General features: G+C 36.9%; 4 protein-coding genes across 5 annotated transcripts; 2 read left to right on the top strand and 2 right to left on the bottom strand.

Annotated features, from left to right (window-relative positions):
- Positions 1 to 225: 225 nt before the first annotated feature.
- On the top strand, positions 226 to 3,651 carry LOC101220256 (ycf3-interacting protein 1, chloroplastic). Of its 2 annotated transcripts, XM_004134464.3 has the most exons (6): positions 226 to 620; positions 703 to 747; positions 1,157 to 1,270; positions 1,816 to 1,896; positions 2,923 to 3,087; positions 3,281 to 3,651. In XM_004134464.3, exons 1-6 carry the CDS (start codon positions 351 to 353, stop codon positions 3,368 to 3,370), a joined length of 765 nt encoding a protein of 254 aa, XP_004134512.1. In that variant the 5' UTR covers positions 226 to 350; the 3' UTR covers positions 3,371 to 3,651. The 2 variants fall into 2 exon arrangements, with proteins under 2 accessions (XP_004134512.1, XP_031742721.1); XM_031886861.1 differs by lacking the exon at positions 1,157 to 1,270.
- Positions 3,652 to 3,851: 200 nt separating this feature from the next.
- LOC105435976 lies at positions 3,852 to 5,058 on the top strand. The gene has a single exon (XM_011660070.2). It carries the CDS (start codon positions 4,012 to 4,014, stop codon positions 4,738 to 4,740), a length of 729 nt encoding a protein of 242 aa, XP_011658372.1. The 5' UTR covers positions 3,852 to 4,011; the 3' UTR covers positions 4,741 to 5,058.
- A 1,988-nt stretch (positions 5,059 to 7,046) lies between these two features.
- On the bottom strand, positions 7,047 to 9,173 carry LOC101220016 (galactan beta-1,4-galactosyltransferase GALS3). The gene is made up of 2 exons (XM_004134463.3): positions 7,619 to 9,173; positions 7,047 to 7,512 (listed from the first exon to the last, which is right to left on the bottom strand). The coding sequence occupies exons 1-2, from the start codon at positions 8,770 to 8,772 to the stop codon at positions 7,167 to 7,169; spliced, it is 1,500 nt and encodes a 499-aa protein (XP_004134511.1). The 5' UTR covers positions 8,773 to 9,173; the 3' UTR covers positions 7,047 to 7,166.
- Positions 9,174 to 14,759: 5,586 nt separating this feature from the next.
- On the bottom strand, positions 14,760 to 18,660 carry LOC101206495. The gene is made up of 6 exons (XM_004134832.3): positions 17,364 to 18,660; positions 17,046 to 17,164; positions 16,378 to 16,950; positions 15,856 to 16,294; positions 15,536 to 15,759; positions 14,760 to 15,416 (listed from the first exon to the last, which is right to left on the bottom strand). Exons 1-6 carry the CDS (start codon positions 18,315 to 18,317, stop codon positions 15,293 to 15,295), a joined length of 2,433 nt encoding a protein of 810 aa, XP_004134880.1. The 5' UTR covers positions 18,318 to 18,660; the 3' UTR covers positions 14,760 to 15,292.
- Positions 18,661 to 19,539: the final 879 nt, after the last annotated feature.

Here is a 19,539-nt window from a genome sequence, read left to right as displayed (position 1 = left end):
GAAAAGACACCAAAATCATTTGAGAAGTTAATTAAATTAAAATCCTATAATTTTTAGTTTAGCATTATATGAAAATACAACCATCTCCTGATTTTGTCAAATAGTCAATAGAGGAGCTTCTTAGGGGCTAAAATAAACAAGTTTTGAAAGTTTAGGAAATAAAAAGGACGTTTTTCTAAGGTGTAGGACCAAGATTTAAAGCTTTTAATTATTTCTTAACAATTTGATAATCGGTCTAATAATTATTTCTTACTGTATGGGGGTTGAACGCTGGAAACGGCATTCGGTTCGGTGACTTAAAATGCTATCTGGACGTATGCCCAATCAATCTCTATAATCTGCAGAGAATAATGGCAGTAATGGCTCTTCAACTCCGCCACTTCCCCCTCTCCACTTCCCCTTCTTCGTCCATCGAACACAATTACGATATTTCTCGTCGCTTCCGTTATCTTCCCCTTCCCAGTCACGGCACTCGCCCCCATCTCCCAGTTCCCTCTAGCCGCAATCGACGCTCTCTGGCCTGCGTTGGCAAGGAAGATACCCAGTTGCGTCAACCGTCGTCCACCACAGATGAACAGCCTGAAGCACAAGACCTAGAATACATTCGTCAGATTCAAAGGGTCTGCTGTCTCTTTCTTTTACATTATCCCCTTCTTCTCCCTTCAGATTTCTTAACAGCCCTTTCTTGGGTGCCTCCTCCAGGTACTGGAGCTTCTCAAGAAAAACAGAGACATGCTCTTTAATGAGGTGACACCCCTGTTTCTGTTTTATACAATTTTAACTCTTTCGCATCCCTGGCGTTCTCACGGAGTTTGTAATTACTTCCTTCCTGCATGAATTAACTTTTTGTTCCACTTCTTCTGCACCACCTTTCTTCCTATGTTTGTCGTATCTTCTCTCTCTGGTTTCCAATTATATAATTTGGGGCATGGACTCAAGTCTCACATACAACTCCATTCCCTTCTATTGAAATTAACGCATGCTTCACTGCTATATCTGTGGATTCTGGTGCTTGTTTCTCTGCTTTTCCCCCGCCGTTGAAATTCTCGATTACTATAGCTCATTCTGCACTACTTTCTTGCTTTCTTTTTGTCTTTTACTCTTTGTGCTTATTCACCTCATTCCTCTCTTCATTTCGTATTCTTTAATTTAGTAGGTTAAACTTACCGTAATGATTGAAGATCCTCGGGAAGTTGAACGCCGGAGATTACTTGGAATTGACGAGGATGACGCCCCAACAAGGGATGATTTAGCCGCCACTCTTGAAGAAGTGAGAAATTTTAGTTTCTCAAAATTTAACATTTGATGATAAGGTTCACAATTTCCAACCATATACCTGTGACGTCTGCAATCTTGATCTCAAATCAAGGCTTTATATGTAGCTACGGAAAATTGGAAACACGACGCAGTGGATTCTAAAAGTATTTGATGCAATTGTAGACAGCTTCTCCTGATGAAGTATAGGTGAAATTGAAATGTATTACAATTGATGTGCCTCTTGGCTGCGACATCTGCCTATCTTACCAAGTTCAAACTACTTTGATAAAGCGATGATCTTATTCTATTTGAGCAAGGAAGAAAAGTCCCTTCTTTAATTGCGTGCAACATGTATACCCTTGATGCTCTGCATATTAGCCCTCCAATTGTTGCACTGGATGCTCGCCCTGACATAGTTAATTCTCTGTGATATGACTAATACAAACATATGAAGGAGATGTGTTAGAACAGAAAGAAAAATGTAGAAGTAGATTCTGTATGTTAAGTTTAGCATTCTTGTATACTATTAGTATTCACTTTCATTTGCTACTCTACTAGGTCAATGAAGGAAAGTTCCCCAAAAATCGAGTGGCTCTCCAAATGCTAGCTGAAGAGATGACCAATTGGCCCAATTTGGAGGTATTATTTGTTATTTCTTCAGGTTTGATAATTTTGAAATTCTACGCCTGACTTGATATGGTAAAATCCTACTTTTATTAGATTCAAGGATATACTACTTGCACTTCCATTGCTAACATAATAGTGCTATCCTGTTGAGAGGCAAAGCACTAATTGCAATATTTGGTGATTAGATATGGATTTATGATGGCGCTAAATTGTTTTTATACTAAAAGCCAGACTGATGAATCTTCTGATTATTCATTATTGTTTTTGCTCTAAATACTGTAGTTTTGTTTTTGTATGACCTATCTGTTGTCCAAGATTTCAGTTATAACCGCTGTAATTGGATATCTAGATAGATGAAGAGAGACAACCTAAATATGATCAATGGAGATCGCAACTATTGGATAGAAGAGGAGATGTAGATGGATAATAGACAATAACAAAAAAGTAATCCCGTGGAGCAGATTTTTGGATATCTTTTGATTATGAGCAAAGTTTCTGGCAGATTTTTGCCCCATGACACTTCAAACAATTCCAATTATTACGAAGCCTCATTCAGAACTAAGAGCGAAATTTCTCAGAGAAATATGAGAGGAATAGCTTTTGCTTGGTGATTATAGTTGAACTTCATGAACTCGAAATTATTAAAGAAATTTATATATTATATGCATGAGTCTGCCTGTATGCTTAGCAAAGACTGCACAAGCTTTCATTAACTTACGGATTGAATAGTAGTTTAAACAAAGTACTAATTATTGGGATGGGAAATGGTGTGTTCTTATCCTCTTTCCAAATATGGAAATAAATTTCTGGTTGAAACAAATCGCCGGCTTTTTATTTCTGCTGTGTTTATATTATCATCTGACAAGGGTCAGTCGGCAAGGTTTTCGCTTTATCTTGACATTTCTCTTATATCCGCGCTTTTCTTTCTCTCCATGACGTTTCTGCGATTTTTTCAAATTATAAGGTTTATCAGATGCTGTATAGGTTTACACTTGTGTGTTAAATTTAGGTTTCTGATTGTGGTGTTTGTATGTGTAGGCTGAGGCACCCAAGAAGAAACGCAGTAAATCGTTGTATGCAAAAGCCACAGACACTGGTGTGAATCCTCGAGAGGCTGCAAAGAGACTAAACATCGATTGGGACACTGCAGCTGAGATTGAAGATGCCGACTTGAGTGATGACCCAGAAGTGCCTGCCGCTGTGGTTTGTTTTCTTTGTCCCTCATTCTTTAGTCGAACTTATTATAGGGATATTCTCTCCGGACATCATGGATTTGTCGCCTCAATGCTGTTACGGTAGTAGTGCAGTACTGTAATTATGCTAATGATAAATGAGAGAAAAACATTTGCATGATATCACAATTGCTGATGAGGAAATTAAAATTGAATTGATGCAGGGATATGGAGCACTGTACATAGTGACAGCGTTTCCGGTGATAATTGGCATCTCAGTAGTTCTAATCCTTTTCTACAATTCTCTTCAATAGTGCTTCTTCTATGTGGCAGTAGGCGTGGCTGTGGATGGCGGATGTGGTGGTGGTCTATGAGCTATCGAGTTTGTAATGCATTCAATTTCAAGCAAGGGCCAGAATGAGTTCTTGATGAATTTATGAGATGGCAAATGTTAAATGCCGAAACACGTCTTTCAAGTTTCTCTCTTGTTCTTCTGGCAACAATTACTAAGAGTGCTACTAATACCATTTGTTGATTGCATAGATTGGTGGGCAGAGCCGGAGTCAGTGGTATAAGAGTTATAGTTTCCACAAAATGTTTTGATGCATTTTTTAAAACTTCTCAACCGTTCAATATTAAAAAGAAAACTTTCGTCTTTCCAGGCTTTTGGTGTGTGTGAAAAAGAACATAAAAGCTAAGAAGAATTAGGATGCTTGCATATTATATCCAAGCCAAGAGTCAACCATGATGGGAATTAAAAAAGATAAAGAAAATAAAAGAATAGACCCTGCTGAGATGTTGTATGTTATGTAATAATATTGAATTTGGGGCAGAACATGCAAATCATTACTAAACAAACTGGTTGCCACGTCTGTAAGGTTGTGTCGTTGGTGGTTAAAGTTTAAAGGGGTTCATTTCATTGGAAGACAGCAAACAGTATTGATGAAACTGCAGTATGCCAGCGATGGCCAGTGCAATAGTGCCTTTGTCTGTTGGCACCTCTAGCAGAAGGTACGAATTTGTTGAGGATGTGGTTATTGAGGTGTCAAGGCAATTGAGTGCCCCGAACTCGGCCTATTCATCCCCTCGGTTGGCAGGAAAAAAGAAAGACCGTGATGGGCTGAATCGGAGCCAGTCCTGTGGTGAAGGAAGAGGGAAGGCAGCGCCGCATGGGCTTATTGAGAATAAAGTAATGGTATGGGAGAAAGGGGATAAGCACAAAACAGAGGAGGGGAAAGGGAGGCGCTTCAGATGTTGTGGGGCGCTATGCTTGTTGTTACCAGTGTTGGGGTTTAAGGTTGGGAAAGGGAGAATGAAAGGGAAGGAAGAGAAAAGGGAAGAGGCAGAGGAAGGCGAGTGTATATCCATATCCATATCGAGGAGAGTTTCTTTGGAAAAATTCGAATGTGGATCGTGGGCTTCATCGGGGATGGTGGTTCATGAAGACGGGGAGTCGGGTAGCCTTTATTTTGATCTGCCAATGGAATTGATAAGGAACAGCGTGAGTGCACAGACTCAATCACCAGTAGGAGCAGCTTTTGTATTTAATGGGAGGGGAGTTTGGAACAAACCAAAATTGGCAGAGGAATCAGGAGCTGCATCCCCATGCATCATTACCCCACGCTTGCGCAAAGCTAGACAAGAGTTCAATGCTCTTTTGGAAGCTCACACTCACGTTCTGTGACTTAATTCACTCCCTCCATCCACCTTCATCTCTTTCTTCTGCTTCAAAAATGTGGCCAAGTGGCGCCAACCAAATACCAACTTGGTTAAAATTGCCCCTTATGAATGCACAACGAGTGCCTGTGTTGTGATGTTCGTTTCTTTTTCCAAATCTTCAAATCAAAGTTTGTTAAACGAAGGACACACCTCGGGGCATCCACTGTTACTTTATTCCTGTTGTTGAGATTCCCTTTTGCTCAAGAGATTTAATGATTTAATTTTTCTCTTCACTCTTTTTTTTTCCTTCTTTCTAAAATAAACTACTTCGATTTACACTCTATTTCATGTCTAAATTTTTTAATCAGACTTAATACAAAAACTTAATTCAAAGAAACAACACAAAATAAAGATTTAAAGAGAGAAAATGAAGTGAAAATACTTAGAGCGTTGAAGTAATTGGATTAGGTAATTTAAAGGACAACCAATACAAATGTAGAGAGAATGGAGAAATTAAGAGAGAGTGAAGTTGTGTTTGATTATGAAAGAAGGTGCTTAATGGATTTAGAGATTTTATTAACGGGGGCTTAAATTGGGATATATAGGGGTTAGAAAGCGATTTTTTAGTAGGCTAACTTTTGATATTGATATTAAAAAAGTTTATATATATGTAAGGTAAAGAGCATGTAATTGAGGGGGGCATGATCCTATGCTAAATTCATTAGTGTTTGTATACCCGACATTACAACATCTTAGGTATCCGTTGGGACTATTCTTGCCATATTTGCTACATTACTTCGTGTGTTCCTTATCTACAAAGACCACTTCTCTTCCTCGAGCAATGTGATCCTTAATCCTTTACTCTCGCAGACACCTGGAATGCTACTACTTAACCTAGTAGGCCAAACTAAGTAGAGCTTAGGAATTACTAACTCATTACCCGAGACCAAATTCTAGTTCATGGGATTTACTCCCATCATTGTCGTAATGTAATATTGTTCGAGAAATAGATTAGTCACTGAATTCATAAAGCACCAAAACTACAGCTTGAAAAGTAAAGATTTCTAACGTGGTATTGACACACAATATCTCAACAATAATATAATTTAAAATTTTGCAAATATTTGAATTCACTTTGCTATATTTGAAAATAACTCTAGTTCTAAATGTTTTTATATTTATTTAATACAGTTTATGCATTTTAAATTTTAAAATTCAAATTCGAAATACAAAGAAAATATATATAAAAAAAATTATTTTCAAAGTTTGTAAAATTTGAATAGGAAATTTTGAGACCAATCACAAATTCCTACCTCAATTAGTAAATTGATGATGAAAAATGCAAATAATTGAATTTGGAACTAATTAAAAAAATTGATATGTGAAATTGAAAACATAAAATGGCCAACTATGATAATGCACATTTTTATCATAAAAGTGAATAGATCGATGTGAGATGACTCTATAAATAGATCGATGTGAGATGACTCTATAAATAGATCGATGTGAGAGAGAATGAGAGAATCCAAATTTTTGGAAAATCTAATACTTTTAAAAGACAGAATGCATATGGTCTGTAGAACATATATTAATTGTAAAACATATGGTAAATTATGCAAGCCAAATGGAGCAGAGCCTCCAAAATCAGAATAGCTATAGAATTCATAACACAAGGAGATTGTTTTTTGAAAAGAATAATAGAAGAAGAAAGTTAAGAGGATGCGAAATGGGAATTGAGCTGGGAAATACAAAGATTTTATTATAATAATAAACGAAAGAAGAAAGTGTAACCTCGGATTCCAAAGACATTCGTAAATTAATAAATAAAAAAATAAAAACAAAATAAAAATATTCCACATCGCATGTGAGTGAGGTACACCCATTTTTGAGTTTTATGATAGTGACATAACATAACAAAAACTCTCACATTCAATTATTATTTATAAAGCCATTAGTAGTGTAATTATTCGAAACCCTAAAACTTTGCCTACTTTAAATAACTAAAATTAAATCCATGATTAAACAATCCCAACTTTGTGGACCACAAATAAAAATAATTGAATTTCTAATGCAACGCCCCATTAGATGGCAGAAGGAAATGGAGGTCCTTCCGGAAATTTCCTTGCCGACACGGCCTCCTCGATCTAATGTATAATAATTAAATATTGGGAAACAAAAGCACGGGCCATAAATTGTGTTTCTTATTTTCTCATGTAAAAATGTAATAATAATATAAGCACAAAAGAAAAAGTGTAAATAAAATAATTACAACAAGTTCCTAACAAAATTAAAAAAGAAAAAGAAAAAAACCCAATCCCCCCCTCCCTCTTCTAATCAAATAAAATATTTATAGTATATAGACGGAGTGAGTTTTATAACAATGAAGAGAAAGAAGAAAAAAAAAAAAAAAAGCAGAATTTAGGAGAATGAATATGTAGTTTTGGTTTTTTATTATTGGCGCGTGGACTGTAACCTGGTTCCGATCATTTTGAGCTCGAACCTCTTGACTGCAGGAGCGACCAGCCTCATAGTGGTGTCCATGAGAAATGGGGTATCTTCAAGATTGAACTGTGTTAGATTGGAGAGAGTGCGACAGGGCTCCCTTCGCTGGGCAATGGTGCCATGGTAGTGGAAGTATTTGATGATGCCCTCCGTTTTGTGTGTGGTCTTCCCATCTACATTCTCCGACATGTGCACCCCCGTCGCATACACCCTCCGCGGCTGCACTGCGTACTTTCGGTCTCTCCTTATTCCCCTCTTCACATCCTTGTACACCAACTTCTCAAACCCCCACTTCCTGCAACCCAAACCCAACATTAATATTCATTATTCCATCTCTAATCTCCTATACATATCCAACTTAGTTCTATCAAATCAAAATCTATTCAATTCAATTCAAATACCTGTACGTTCTCCCCGCATCTTCAGTCAGACACGTCTTGCTGTTCATAGGCATCTGCTCAATTGTAAACTGGGAGTATTCTGATAGCGAATCCAGAACCGATTTTATGGTGTTCTTCGGCGGTACGTAGATAAACTCATCAATATCGAAAAAGAACATCCACCTAGCCATAAACTTGTACCGATGCAAACAGTCATTCACCACCATGAATTGGTTGTGATAGTATCCATCGAACCTCTCCTCCTCCCTGATGTCCTGCAATGTCACATAACCCAACTCCATCCATGGCTTCAAAACTTGGAGCACCTCCTCGTGAACCCCACCCGCATCGTGTATTACGAAATGAGATCTCACCCCGAACAGCCTTATATGGTACGCCAGCCACTCTCTCACCCTCTGGGGGCTCAAGTTCCCGTACAGAGAAGACCCACAGTACAGATAATCGTATTTGGGCCTAGATGTGAAAAGGGAAGCGTTCATTCCTCCGGGACTTTCTGTTAGCACTTCAATGGTGTCGGTCAGGTTGAAGTTGCGGTCGCCGCCACCGGAAGTGGAAGCATAAAGGAGTAATTTTCCACCCTGGTTGTCGGCATTAACAGGGTGAGAGAAAGTGCAATTGACGACGACGACGGTGTACACACGACCATAGCCCCAATCGGGAAGGATCTTGAAGGCAGAGGCGTTAATGGGGTTGGAGGGCTGGAGGCGAGGAATCCACTGGCATTGGTAGGTGGGATGTCCAAAGACGTGAAGAGGCTTGGAGGCTAAACCGACAATGGCAAAGTTTTGGAGGCCGCCTCTGTAAGCACCCATGGTGATGAAGTTGTAAGCGGCGGCACCGTAAGGGTGAAAAGAGCGCCTGAGTACGCCATTGGGAAGAAGCTGATCTGTGGGGAGGTAGGGGGAGGGGGAAGGAGTGGGTGTGGGGGTGGGTGTCGAAGAATGGAGTGTTGCTGAGAGAGCAGAAGAAGGGGAATCTTGAGTGGCGGAGCAGGAACGGAGATCGGAGATGGAGAGGGTGAAACGAGAAGGAAGGAACTGGAGGAGAGTAGCGAGGGCACAGAGGAGGAGGAGAGCGGAAAGGAAAAGCTTCAGCTCTGCAGCATAGTTAAAAATAACTCCCACATACATCCTCCTTTCTCGGTCTTTGGCCATGATTTCTGATCTGATGGAAGGGAAGGGAATCCAGTGGAGGGTTTGGGTTTGGGGAAGCAAAGGAAGGAAGGAGGAGATGGGGGAGAGACTATACTAGACTGGGGGAGGCTTTAGATGCCATATTATTGAATATGATGTGATCTGTAAAAGGAAAGCAAATCGAGAGAGAGGGGGGGTTTGGTTGAGCCGTTGGCTTGGGGTTTTATTATTGATACTAATTAAATGTTGGCCTTTTGTTTTTTGTTTTGTGGGTTTGGAAGGGGGAGGGAGACAACCGAAACCCTTCCGTCTCTTTCCCTGACGCCGCTAGAGTGTTAGAAAGAAAGAGAATGTTGAAAAAGTAAAAAGGAAAAAATTAAAAAATAAAATAAAATGGACTTGGAATTGTTGTGTTGTTGGAAAAGGCAAAGGTAAAAGGCAAAAGCCATAATGGCAAAGGGCTGTAAAATGGAATTTAGTCATTATTAATTTTAATTACCCTTCATTAATCTCCGCCTCAATCCCGCCCAGATTTGGTCATTTCCTAATTTCATTCACCTCTCAACCATACCATACCATACCATACCATACCATACATATTAATACCCTAACCTTACTTATCCTACCTCAGTACCCAATCATTTCATTTAAAAATTAAAATTACCGACATCAAATATGATCACGTTGCATCTTCTTGAGTGCAGCAATGAATGAAACGATGATGGGTAAAGTGAATAATAAATAGTAGTAGTATTAAAGTTAAAAGAGGACCTAATTGAAAATATGATGAGAGATGGAGGGTGTGAAGTGCAAAAATGGGAATAGAATGATTCGGTGGCGGGGTGATTTAAGGGGTGTCAATGTCATTGGGGTTCAGAGTTGGGCCCTCCCCACAGCCAATCCTGTGCTGTAAATCTGAATCTGTAGCGGCAGAGGAACCTCTACTTAACGCGTGGCCTCTCTCTCTTTCATTTTCCCACTACATGCCCCTCTAGGATTGATTTCCGTCGTCGGTGCTTTCTTTCCTTTTTTTTCTTTTTTTTTTTTCTTTCTTTTGGTAAGAACTCCAGAGTATTGTTTTTTATGTTTTTTTTTTCTTTTTCAATTATCAAATCAGGCCTCTTCTAACTCTACCACCCCCATCCATTTTCCTCCTCATTTCAAACATCCATGACCTGATAGACCTTCGTCTCCATCTCCCCAAGAAATGAGCCGCTACATATTCCTCTAATATGCCACACATTTTATATTCTTCAATACAGCCTAGCGGAATGCGATTCTTTTTCAAACCAGTAATTATAAACAATTAGGCCTATAGAATGCCTAATCATTGACAGTCTTCCAACTTTTCAAACTATTATTATCATATTGTATTCTATAATTTTATTATAAAATGGGCAATGGGAAAGTAAAGACAAGACAACCCAAATCTCCAATCTCTGTTTTTACCACATTCACTCCCATTTTACTTCATTAATATTCAATTTTATATTATGCACATATTATTCAAGTGTCAGGCGATAACATTTTTATTTAATTTCACGTTTCTTAATGTACAAAATAAAAAAGTTTATTAAAACTATTTGGTAAATTTTTTAAACAACCCAAATCTCATTCACATCACACCTTCTCGCACTTTTTTTTTCTTTTTTTTCTGGCTATTTTATCCATAACAACATTGCATTCTCGACAACAAAAACTAAAGATGTAGGTCTATAAATTCTTTACCAATTCTTTGATTTCTTCAATCCAACAATCACAGTTAAGGAATCTCTCATCTTCCTCATTGATAAGCCTAATTGCTCGTATGTAATCAAATTAGGGCATTGAAACAATTTTGCAACTTAAGCACCTTCTCGGATTGCCAAAATTTCAGACAATGGTGGACCGAAGCTGGAGTTAATTAATGGCATGAAGCTCCTAAGACAATCTCGCTCGAACCTATAACTGTTGCACTCAGTGCAATTGAGGGTAAATCGTTAATCCAAGAAGCAACATCAATGTTTACTTTGAGAAAACTTGGAGGTAGCTTCTCCCATTAAAGAGTATTGTCATACTTATATTGATTTCACCCGATGGAGTTCTCTTCTTCTTTGAGCTTGCTTTTAAAAATTCTTCCTAGTATTTATAATCCATTTCTCACGAATTGAAAAGTCAGCAACTAGATTTCCAATTTGGGAATTGTTTATAGCATTCCATACTGCCCAACACATTATAGCAAAAATGTTGACAGATGATAAACATAATGTTTACCATCTATCTCTGGAATTGTCTTGAAAAATTTCTTATACAAGGAGAGATTTCATGTCTTATTCCATATTAGTTTTGTGCAATTGCAAAGAGATTAAAGAGTGATCGGTAGATTACGGAGCTGAGTGACACACTGAGCATGTAGAATCAATATTTATGTCTCTCCTATGCAAGTTAAGATTAATAGGAATTATGTTGTGAATAGCTCTCCAGCAAAATATTTTAATTTTTCTTGGCAGTGAGAGATTCCAAATAAACTTGCAAGTGGATTCTTATGATCATCTGATATCAGACGAGATTGCTTTTACTTTAAAGTTAAGGATGAGTCTATAACGCTTTTGACGATATAATATTTCTTTTTTGTCAAAATGTCAACACCATTTGTCAATTTTTTTTTCTTTTGTTGGCATGTATTTTAAAGATTTGTTTTATATCTTCTTGTAATGGATTCACTTCCAACTTCAATAAATTCCAATTTCCTTACGAGTCAATATTTCTTGAAAGCTTGAGTATTGATAATATTGGTTTGAAAGTGAAATTTCTCGACATTCATGCATACTTTAAAAAAAAAACTAACAGATTTTTCATCCCCAACCTATATCTCAAGCCTAAAGATAACAATTCACGCCTTGAAAGGAAGCTTTTTCACAAATAAAAGGGGTTGAACCCTAAATTGGCATCTAAAATAGATGAGGAGAGGGGATAGAGATGCTTTTGATTAAAATAGCCACAAAAGAGTTTGGATTGTTCAACAGACTTATCTTGAAATTTTAAAATCCCCTCAGAAAGTGATAAAAATGATCAATAACAATACTCTTAATAACTTTTTAACTTTCAAAAACTAAAACTAAAAAAATCAAAGAATTATTCAAATACGTTGTAGTATTGATTTTGTTTCTTTCATAAAAAGAAATAAGACAGAAATTCGAATATTAATTTCAATAAAGATGGTATATATAATTACTATTTACATATATATACTTGGTCGGAGATATTCATTTCATTTGGTTTACACAATAACTAACGATAGAATGCAATGGGTGGATGGTGTTTGACGTAAGAATTAATGAATAACTACATTCCAATAAACATTTTAAAAAGAAAGAGGAGTGGTTCACATCCATCTACTTTGGCTGCTTTCATTCCAAACTGTTTAATATTCTATAGTTTTTTTTCATAGAGCTGTTGGGTCACCATTGTACATATTTCTTTCTATTTTTTTCCTCATATATATATATATATTTTTAAAATAAAGGTAATTTTTAGACAAAGTAAAACAACAAGCAATCAAACGGCCTTTTTAGCTTGTGAATTTGAACCTTTTAAATAATGAAAATAGCGACGTTTTAGCATGTGAATTTAAACATTTTAAATGAATGAAAATAGACTAGTTACGAAATACGACTAGTTAATGAAAGTTTAAATTTATTAAATTATAAAATTTTAGATAGCAAATGGATGAAGTTAGAAGCATACCTAAAATATAAATTCACGAATAACGATGAGATGCAATCTATTTTCATATATAAAAAAATAAATGTGGTAGCATGACAAATTTTTATTACGGGTTATAATTTGGATTACACAAAGGATGGTTCCAAGTCCTTGCATTAAAGTTCTTTTTATGGTGATAAAGTGTACCTAATTCCATCCACCTCATTTTTCTTACATGGTAAAAAGAAAAAAAAGCTTCATTTTTTAAAAAATTACTAACATCACATAGATTTCCTTCTTTTAAAATTTATCCTTTTTCAATATGCTAAAATATGCTAAAAGAGAGTTGTGACTTGTAAACAGAGAGCTAGTGGGTCCCGTCCCACCTAACTACGTCCTTAGTTTATAGTAATTGTAACCACTAATATTTTCATGAATAATATTTAAATATAAACAACATTTAAATCTAGATATAGAAAAATCTATTAGAAACAAATATAAGACAACATTAAACTATAAGATGCATATTATTCATAGAAAATAAGAGTTAGACTTGAATTATGCTGTATTTAAAAAAATTATACTGTAATCTAACGCTCTTTATTTTAATCGTGGAACATTAACAAATAATAACACAACGAATCTAACAATTTAGAAAATAAATTACAATATCGAAAGAGATGAACATATTATATCAAGTTCATAATCAAAGAAATAAACTAGGACAAAATAAAAAAGAACAAACTACAAAGGTCACAATTGAAAAGAGAGAGAATACCTTTTTAGATGATCATTCTCTGTGATTAACACATAAGATATTAAAATTCACAGGAGCTTAATGGTAAAAATGTATGTTAGTTAAATAGATTAATTGTTTAGATGTGACGTTATAAATTATCTATATAATTACCAAGAGAAAAGCTTAGGTGCAGCGTGGCAAAATTTCATTGGGCAGCATTTTAGTTTTTCATTTCTCTTTTTAATAAAATAAATTTACTGATTTTGTGTTGTTTTTGGCCGTTTCAAGTTTTTTTTTTTTTTAAAAAAAACTTCTTTATCGACGTCTTCTCCCTCGTTCCACTTCCACTGTTGGAGTCTTCTCTCAAAGTCCATCAGCATCTTCATCTTTCAAATCATAGGTTAATTAGTTTCTTAAATATGGTAAATTAGACATACTTAGGGTATGTTTATCCTAAATCTGCTCCAAGTCGACCCACCCACCAAGTCTAAGTTAGAAGAGGAAGAGAAACAAAGTTTAGAGAAAAATAGATAAATAAGACGGTTCAGCCATCAACAACAAGAAAAGAGGAAAGAGAACAACGATGAATAGCGATATTTGAAAAATGCAGTGAAACCAAAGGAGCAGTAATGGTGGAGGAGTGTCTTTATTTCAACTGCCCAGTGAAATAAAAGGAAGAAATTTTACAGAAAGAAAAAATGCAAGTGCTAATGGGACGAGGGAGAAAATGCCGACGAGAAGACGGAGAGTGGTTGGAGTTCGAAAGTTGCTTTTTCCAAGGTAGGTTACGAAGTTAAAAGGAAATCAAGAGCTCAGTAAATTTATTTGCTTAGGAAGGGAATAAAAAACTACGTGGACTAATGAAATGTGGCCACGTGAAGATAGATAAACGGCTGGTAGGGTTGGCAATGCGATGAGTGATGACTCCCCATTCGTGGCCTATCGCAGACAAATGAAGACAGGGACAGGGATTCTGGGTCCGGGACCTACAGAGACCCGTATTCGAAATTTATGAAATATCCTTGTGTTACTACAAATTTTTAATCAACAAATTGTTACCCTTACTTTATCGATCTATAGTGTAGTGTAGTATATAAAACAAAATTTTCTTTATTAATTGAAAAAGTTATTAAGTAGTCCTCTATATAATACAACCAAATGGCAATCCCCATCCCCACCATCTCCGACTGAAAATTTTCGACTTCACTGAGAGGATCTTTTTCTTTTACCAATCCTGGTTAGTGGTCAAGAAGCTTCCCTTCCTTCGGAACCCCACATCTATTATACTCAAAAGAAGAAAACAAATTAATAATAATAAATAATAATTTCTTTTTAAAAAACCAACAACTTGATTTTTTATTTTGAAAATTATTTTGGCTTTCTTACCATCTATTTGCAGTTATTTACATGGCATTTAAATTCATGGTTAAATTAAGAATAAATAATAAATGAAGGGGAAAAAAAAAGTTATTTTCTCTTGTTGGTTTTAAAAATCCGATTTAAGATTGAAAGTAATGTAAACAAATTTTGTAGATGAGGCCTAAACTAACGTAGAGAAATTAAATGAGAACATTAAAAAGGTAAATGCAAAAAAGTAAAGTTGTTCCCATAAGTGAAGAGTGGGTGGGGAGAGCGTACAAGAGTTTCACTGAAATGGGGTTGTATTACAATATTTCTCCTAAAAAAACATATACATAAACAAGATGCATGCATATGTACGTAGAAAAGGAGAAAACATTAGAAAGTAGAAGATCATTTACAGTGAAATGTGTAAGGGTAATTAAGATGTTATGTGCAGTTTAGATACAAAAGCATGTAGATGATGAAGCAGTTAGAAGTAAAGAAATTGAAAAAGAAAAGGTGAAACAAAGGAAGAGCCGAAAGAGAGATGATGATGAAAGAGGTTAAAGAGGAAGGGTGTGGTGGTTATTTTGTAGCCAATTATGAAAATGGGATGAGTATGGATATGGCTATGGATATGGATGGTTTGGTTACGTTGGGTGTGTAAGAGTATAAAGTGAAAATGGAAGGCAGGAATAACAAGTATAACGAAGAAGACGGTCCTCTGAAGCAAGAACTCGTACATCGATATCCATATGCTCTCTATTAATCCCTTTCCTATGAACGTGTAGAAAAAGAAGCCTGCACCACGTCCTCTATCGGAGATCTGCAAACTGGACACTTTCCTCCTCTCCATTGCAATTCCTTTCCGCATTTCATACAGCTACACATGTGTCCACATCTGCATGCATGCACCACAATAAAATAATATCAATATACATATACATAATATTGTTGTTGTTATTATTATTATTTCTTCTTCTTCTCACTATATATAAATATTAATCATTACAAAGTTACCTATACAATAGCGAGTCAATCTCCATGCTGTAGCAAATACAACATTTGGGCTTTCTTGATTTGTCTTTCTTGGATTTCCTCCCTCCAACTTCATGAACGCGCTTGATTGAGTGTTGCAACATGAGTTGCATGTCCATGCAACATTTTATTGATTTTCTCAGTTCCGACATCTCCCGATACAATTGCTCCATGTGACCTCTTAAATCGTATATCAGTTCCATTTCCTGCATTTTACAATTAATTTATTAATAGCTCAACTTTTCGACTCATTAATTTTATTTAAGTAATTGCTAGGTAGGTAACTAAGCTAGGCTTCTTACAATAGAAGGATGATGACTTGCTGACACGAGGGAAGGGCGTTGTTGATTGTTGTTGGAGGAAAATTGAGGTTGTAAAGGTTGGGGCGAAGAAATAGATGTGCCTCTGTTAGAATCTTCACCCATCTCGTAGCTCCACGAGCTCAGTATTGACGGGGATGCCAATTGCAAAGGCGATGCAGATTGATCCAAATAGTCACTTGCTTCGTGATATTGAGCACTGATCAAGCTTCTTTCGTCATCGTCGTCTTCTTCTTCGTTATCACTACTCTTTGATTGAGTGTGTCCTTCTGAGAAACACCACAGTTCTTCATCAACATCATCATCTTCCTTCACCTCATTGTATTCTTCTTCTTGATGTGTTTGTCGCTCTAATCGTGTCACCATCAACTTGTCCATTCTTTCACGGAAGTCACTCGATAGAAAATTCGATACAGTTTTTCTGTATCAATTATTCATGGTTAGTTCAATATACCATCTACATGTAAACATTTAGCTAGACGATGATGCGACTGAATAGGATACCTTTGAATAAGTTGACGTATTTCATCGTTGGCAGAGTTAGAGTCAAGCATTTGCTGATACCAAGATTGCCTACGATCCTCCCAATAACTTCGAGGCCGAGAAATATCAGCAAACCAGTCGTAACTGGTTCCCACGTAGTCTGCACCATAACTCTCTTCTCCTGCCTCGCTCTGATATTCTGCTTCCCATCCATTCATTGAGTCTTGTGAATCCGAATTCAATTTAGACCCATCTTGCCAAATACCCTCTAAACTTGGAAGATCTACTTCTCCTCCTTGTTCTGGTTCTAATTCTTGATCTGGTTTTTGTTGTTTTTGTTCTTGTTTTTCAATTTGCTCTTCTTTGAAACCTCCAAGAATTTGATCGTCGTCTGTGTTGTTGCTATGCATGCCAACCACTTGTTGGTTATCGTTATCTTTATCTTTCTCATTAGTGTTGATGACATGAGGAGTATGACTATGAGTCTGAGTATTAGCATTTGTGTCTGACTGGGTTTTATCATCATCATCATTGTTTAGCATCTCTCCTCGAGGGCTTTTTGCGCCATGCTTATCAACTCCACTGAATCTCTCCCTACAAGACGTATGCCATATGAAGCCAAAATTTCTGACACAGACATTGAACCAGCGATCACAATTAAATTGCGTCAATTCATTATTAATTCATACCTGAGATGCATGATGTTAGAAGATCTATGATTCTCACGAGGCGTTATTACAAATTGTGGGCGCTTCTGTTCGTCTTCTAATGCCATTCCACGTTTCAAAATTTTAAGCCGAAGTAGGGACTGCAACACCTCGCAACCCACATCCCCAAATAAACCAATATTTGTAAGCATCTACATTTTGATTTTCTTTTCTTTTTCCATTTTTATGTGATATAGATTAGATAAGAATGACTAAAAATGGAGAAGATCAAAGAAAACGAATGAATGCATATAATATTAATGTAAAAAAAAAAGAAAAAAGTGGAGAGAAAGTGGGGACCTGGATGCGACCACGTTGGGGGAATTTTGAAACAGCTCGACGCTCTACCAATATGTCGAGCTCTCTTTGTCTGTCCCGCTCGATTTGCAAGAGTAAATCGGCGAAGGCTTGACGTCCTCTAATCCGTGGAGAGCATAAAATATGAGATAGACACTTGGACTCCACTTGGTCTCTGGGAATGAGAGTGGGATGCAAGGAGGAGGATTCATTGGGTTGATCGTTGTGATCTTCCACCCAAGATGAATGTGGAGGCTTTGCAGCCGTCAATGTCAATCTCCGAATGATATCTACCACGCGCACCCTCTCCCTTTCTCCAGCATCTGAACTCTGGCTTTGAGTGGAACACGGCGGAGAACTGGAACTTGTTCTGCTCGAATGCCAATCTGCAAACCCGTCATCGCTCCCTGGCCCTGCATCGTACCTCTCGTCCTCAAAATCCCCTGCTTCCACCGAGCACGCCTGCTCCTGCTCCGCCTCCGTCTCTTGCTTGGTCGAACAAACAGCCGTGTTCGCATTCGCATTCGCATTCAAACCAATGTTGGAGGAGGAAACGTTTAGCCTCTTCTCCCATATCTGGACAAGAGAAGATGCTCCAAGCTTCGAGGTTTGGTTCTTGTTAGAACTTGTTTCAGGAATAGGAGGAGTGGGAGTAGAAGTGGTTTGTGTTTGTGGGTCATTTGTGGAAGTGTGTTGTTGAGAGTCATCGGAGCGCTTGGTGGTGGTGTCGTGGTTGGTTTTGGTGACTGGAAAATTAGCAAGAACGGGGTTGGGATTTTTATTTGGGGTAATTGTGATGCAATCATTGAGGCGATCCATAACCAAAGTCTTAAGATTGTTGCGAAAACGGGCAACATGGGTGGCGGTGACACTGGGCTCCCGGCGACGGTTATGGTCTCTGAGAACGCAGCCAAAGGGTGAGGAGGAGGAAGAAAATTCGACCTGGGAAGAAGCCATGAAGAATGGAGGGATGGATGAGTGGATGGTATATATAAATATATATATGTATATGGAACAGGATCAAAACCCCATGGAAAGAAGAAGAAGAAGAAAAGGGAGGAGGGCGTTAAAAGAGAGAGAAAAAGACATTTTGGTTTTTTGTTGGGATGGAATTATGTGAAACCAATCCACAAAGGGGGGAAGAAGGGAAAGGAAGATATGAGGGGAGTGACACCGAAAAGAGAGGACATCATTTTGAGGCTTATAACATGGAAATCACTGGCACACGTTCAACCACTTCCTAAATTAAGCCAGTTTCCATAACAAAGATCGTGGACCTAAAAGCCTAAACCTCCCTTTTTTCTCCCTCTCTTTTCTCAACAGTATATAGCCTGCCTAGTTTTGGTTTGGTTTTCAGCCGTTGACGTCTTTCCCTCCCCATTCCCCAATAACAAACAGACCTCCAATTTCAAATAAAGTGCTAACATTTGAAACATAATTAACCTATCTTCCAACTCAAGACCGCTGTCATTTTGCTTCTCAAACTTTTGAAAATAAATAGTTTATTTTTATTCTTGTCCTTGCAATTTTTTCAAACTCTCTAACTGTAATGTGATTTATATATAGAATTTTATATTGATAGTATTAATTAAATCCATAAATTTTGTTAATATGTTCAATAAAAACTTTTGAGCATTCTTTTTTTTCAAATTGAAAACTTGAAGCCAATAATAAGAACCATTCACAACAACAATAAATTAATAAAATAAGACCAACGTATATTGATATTAACATCCATTTGTGTTTAGAATGGAACTGAAACCCATTACTAGAAAATTGGTGAATTGATGAAACTATAAAATATTGACCGAAACAAAAATATTTGTAATTTTTCGTATTTGTCCTTATTTTTTTAAAACTTAGAAAGAAGAAACGATAACTTTACTAGAAGAGCAATAGTATCATGCCAACACGAACTTGACTTAATTAATACATGTATATATTTTAAGATAAGAAATCCGGCTTCACTCTAAATTGTACTTAAAAAAGTATCACAACACAGTAGGTAAGGATAGAGGCACTCATCTAAATGTTTCCTTGTCTCTCCACAAAATTTTTTTTTTTATAAAATAAGTTTTAATCTTAATTTTGTGTGGTATAGAGATTGAAAACATGTAGATAGGTACATCTCAATGAAGGGTGATATATGAATGAATGCAGTTGAGGATGTGCAAAAGAT

This window comes from Cucumis sativus, chromosome 6, assembly GCF_000004075.3.
Source record: "Cucumis sativus cultivar 9930 chromosome 6, Cucumber_9930_V3, whole genome shotgun sequence".
NCBI lineage: Eukaryota > Viridiplantae > Streptophyta > Magnoliopsida > Cucurbitales > Cucurbitaceae > Cucumis > Cucumis sativus.
This window is presented reverse-complemented; position numbering and strand designations above follow the sequence as displayed.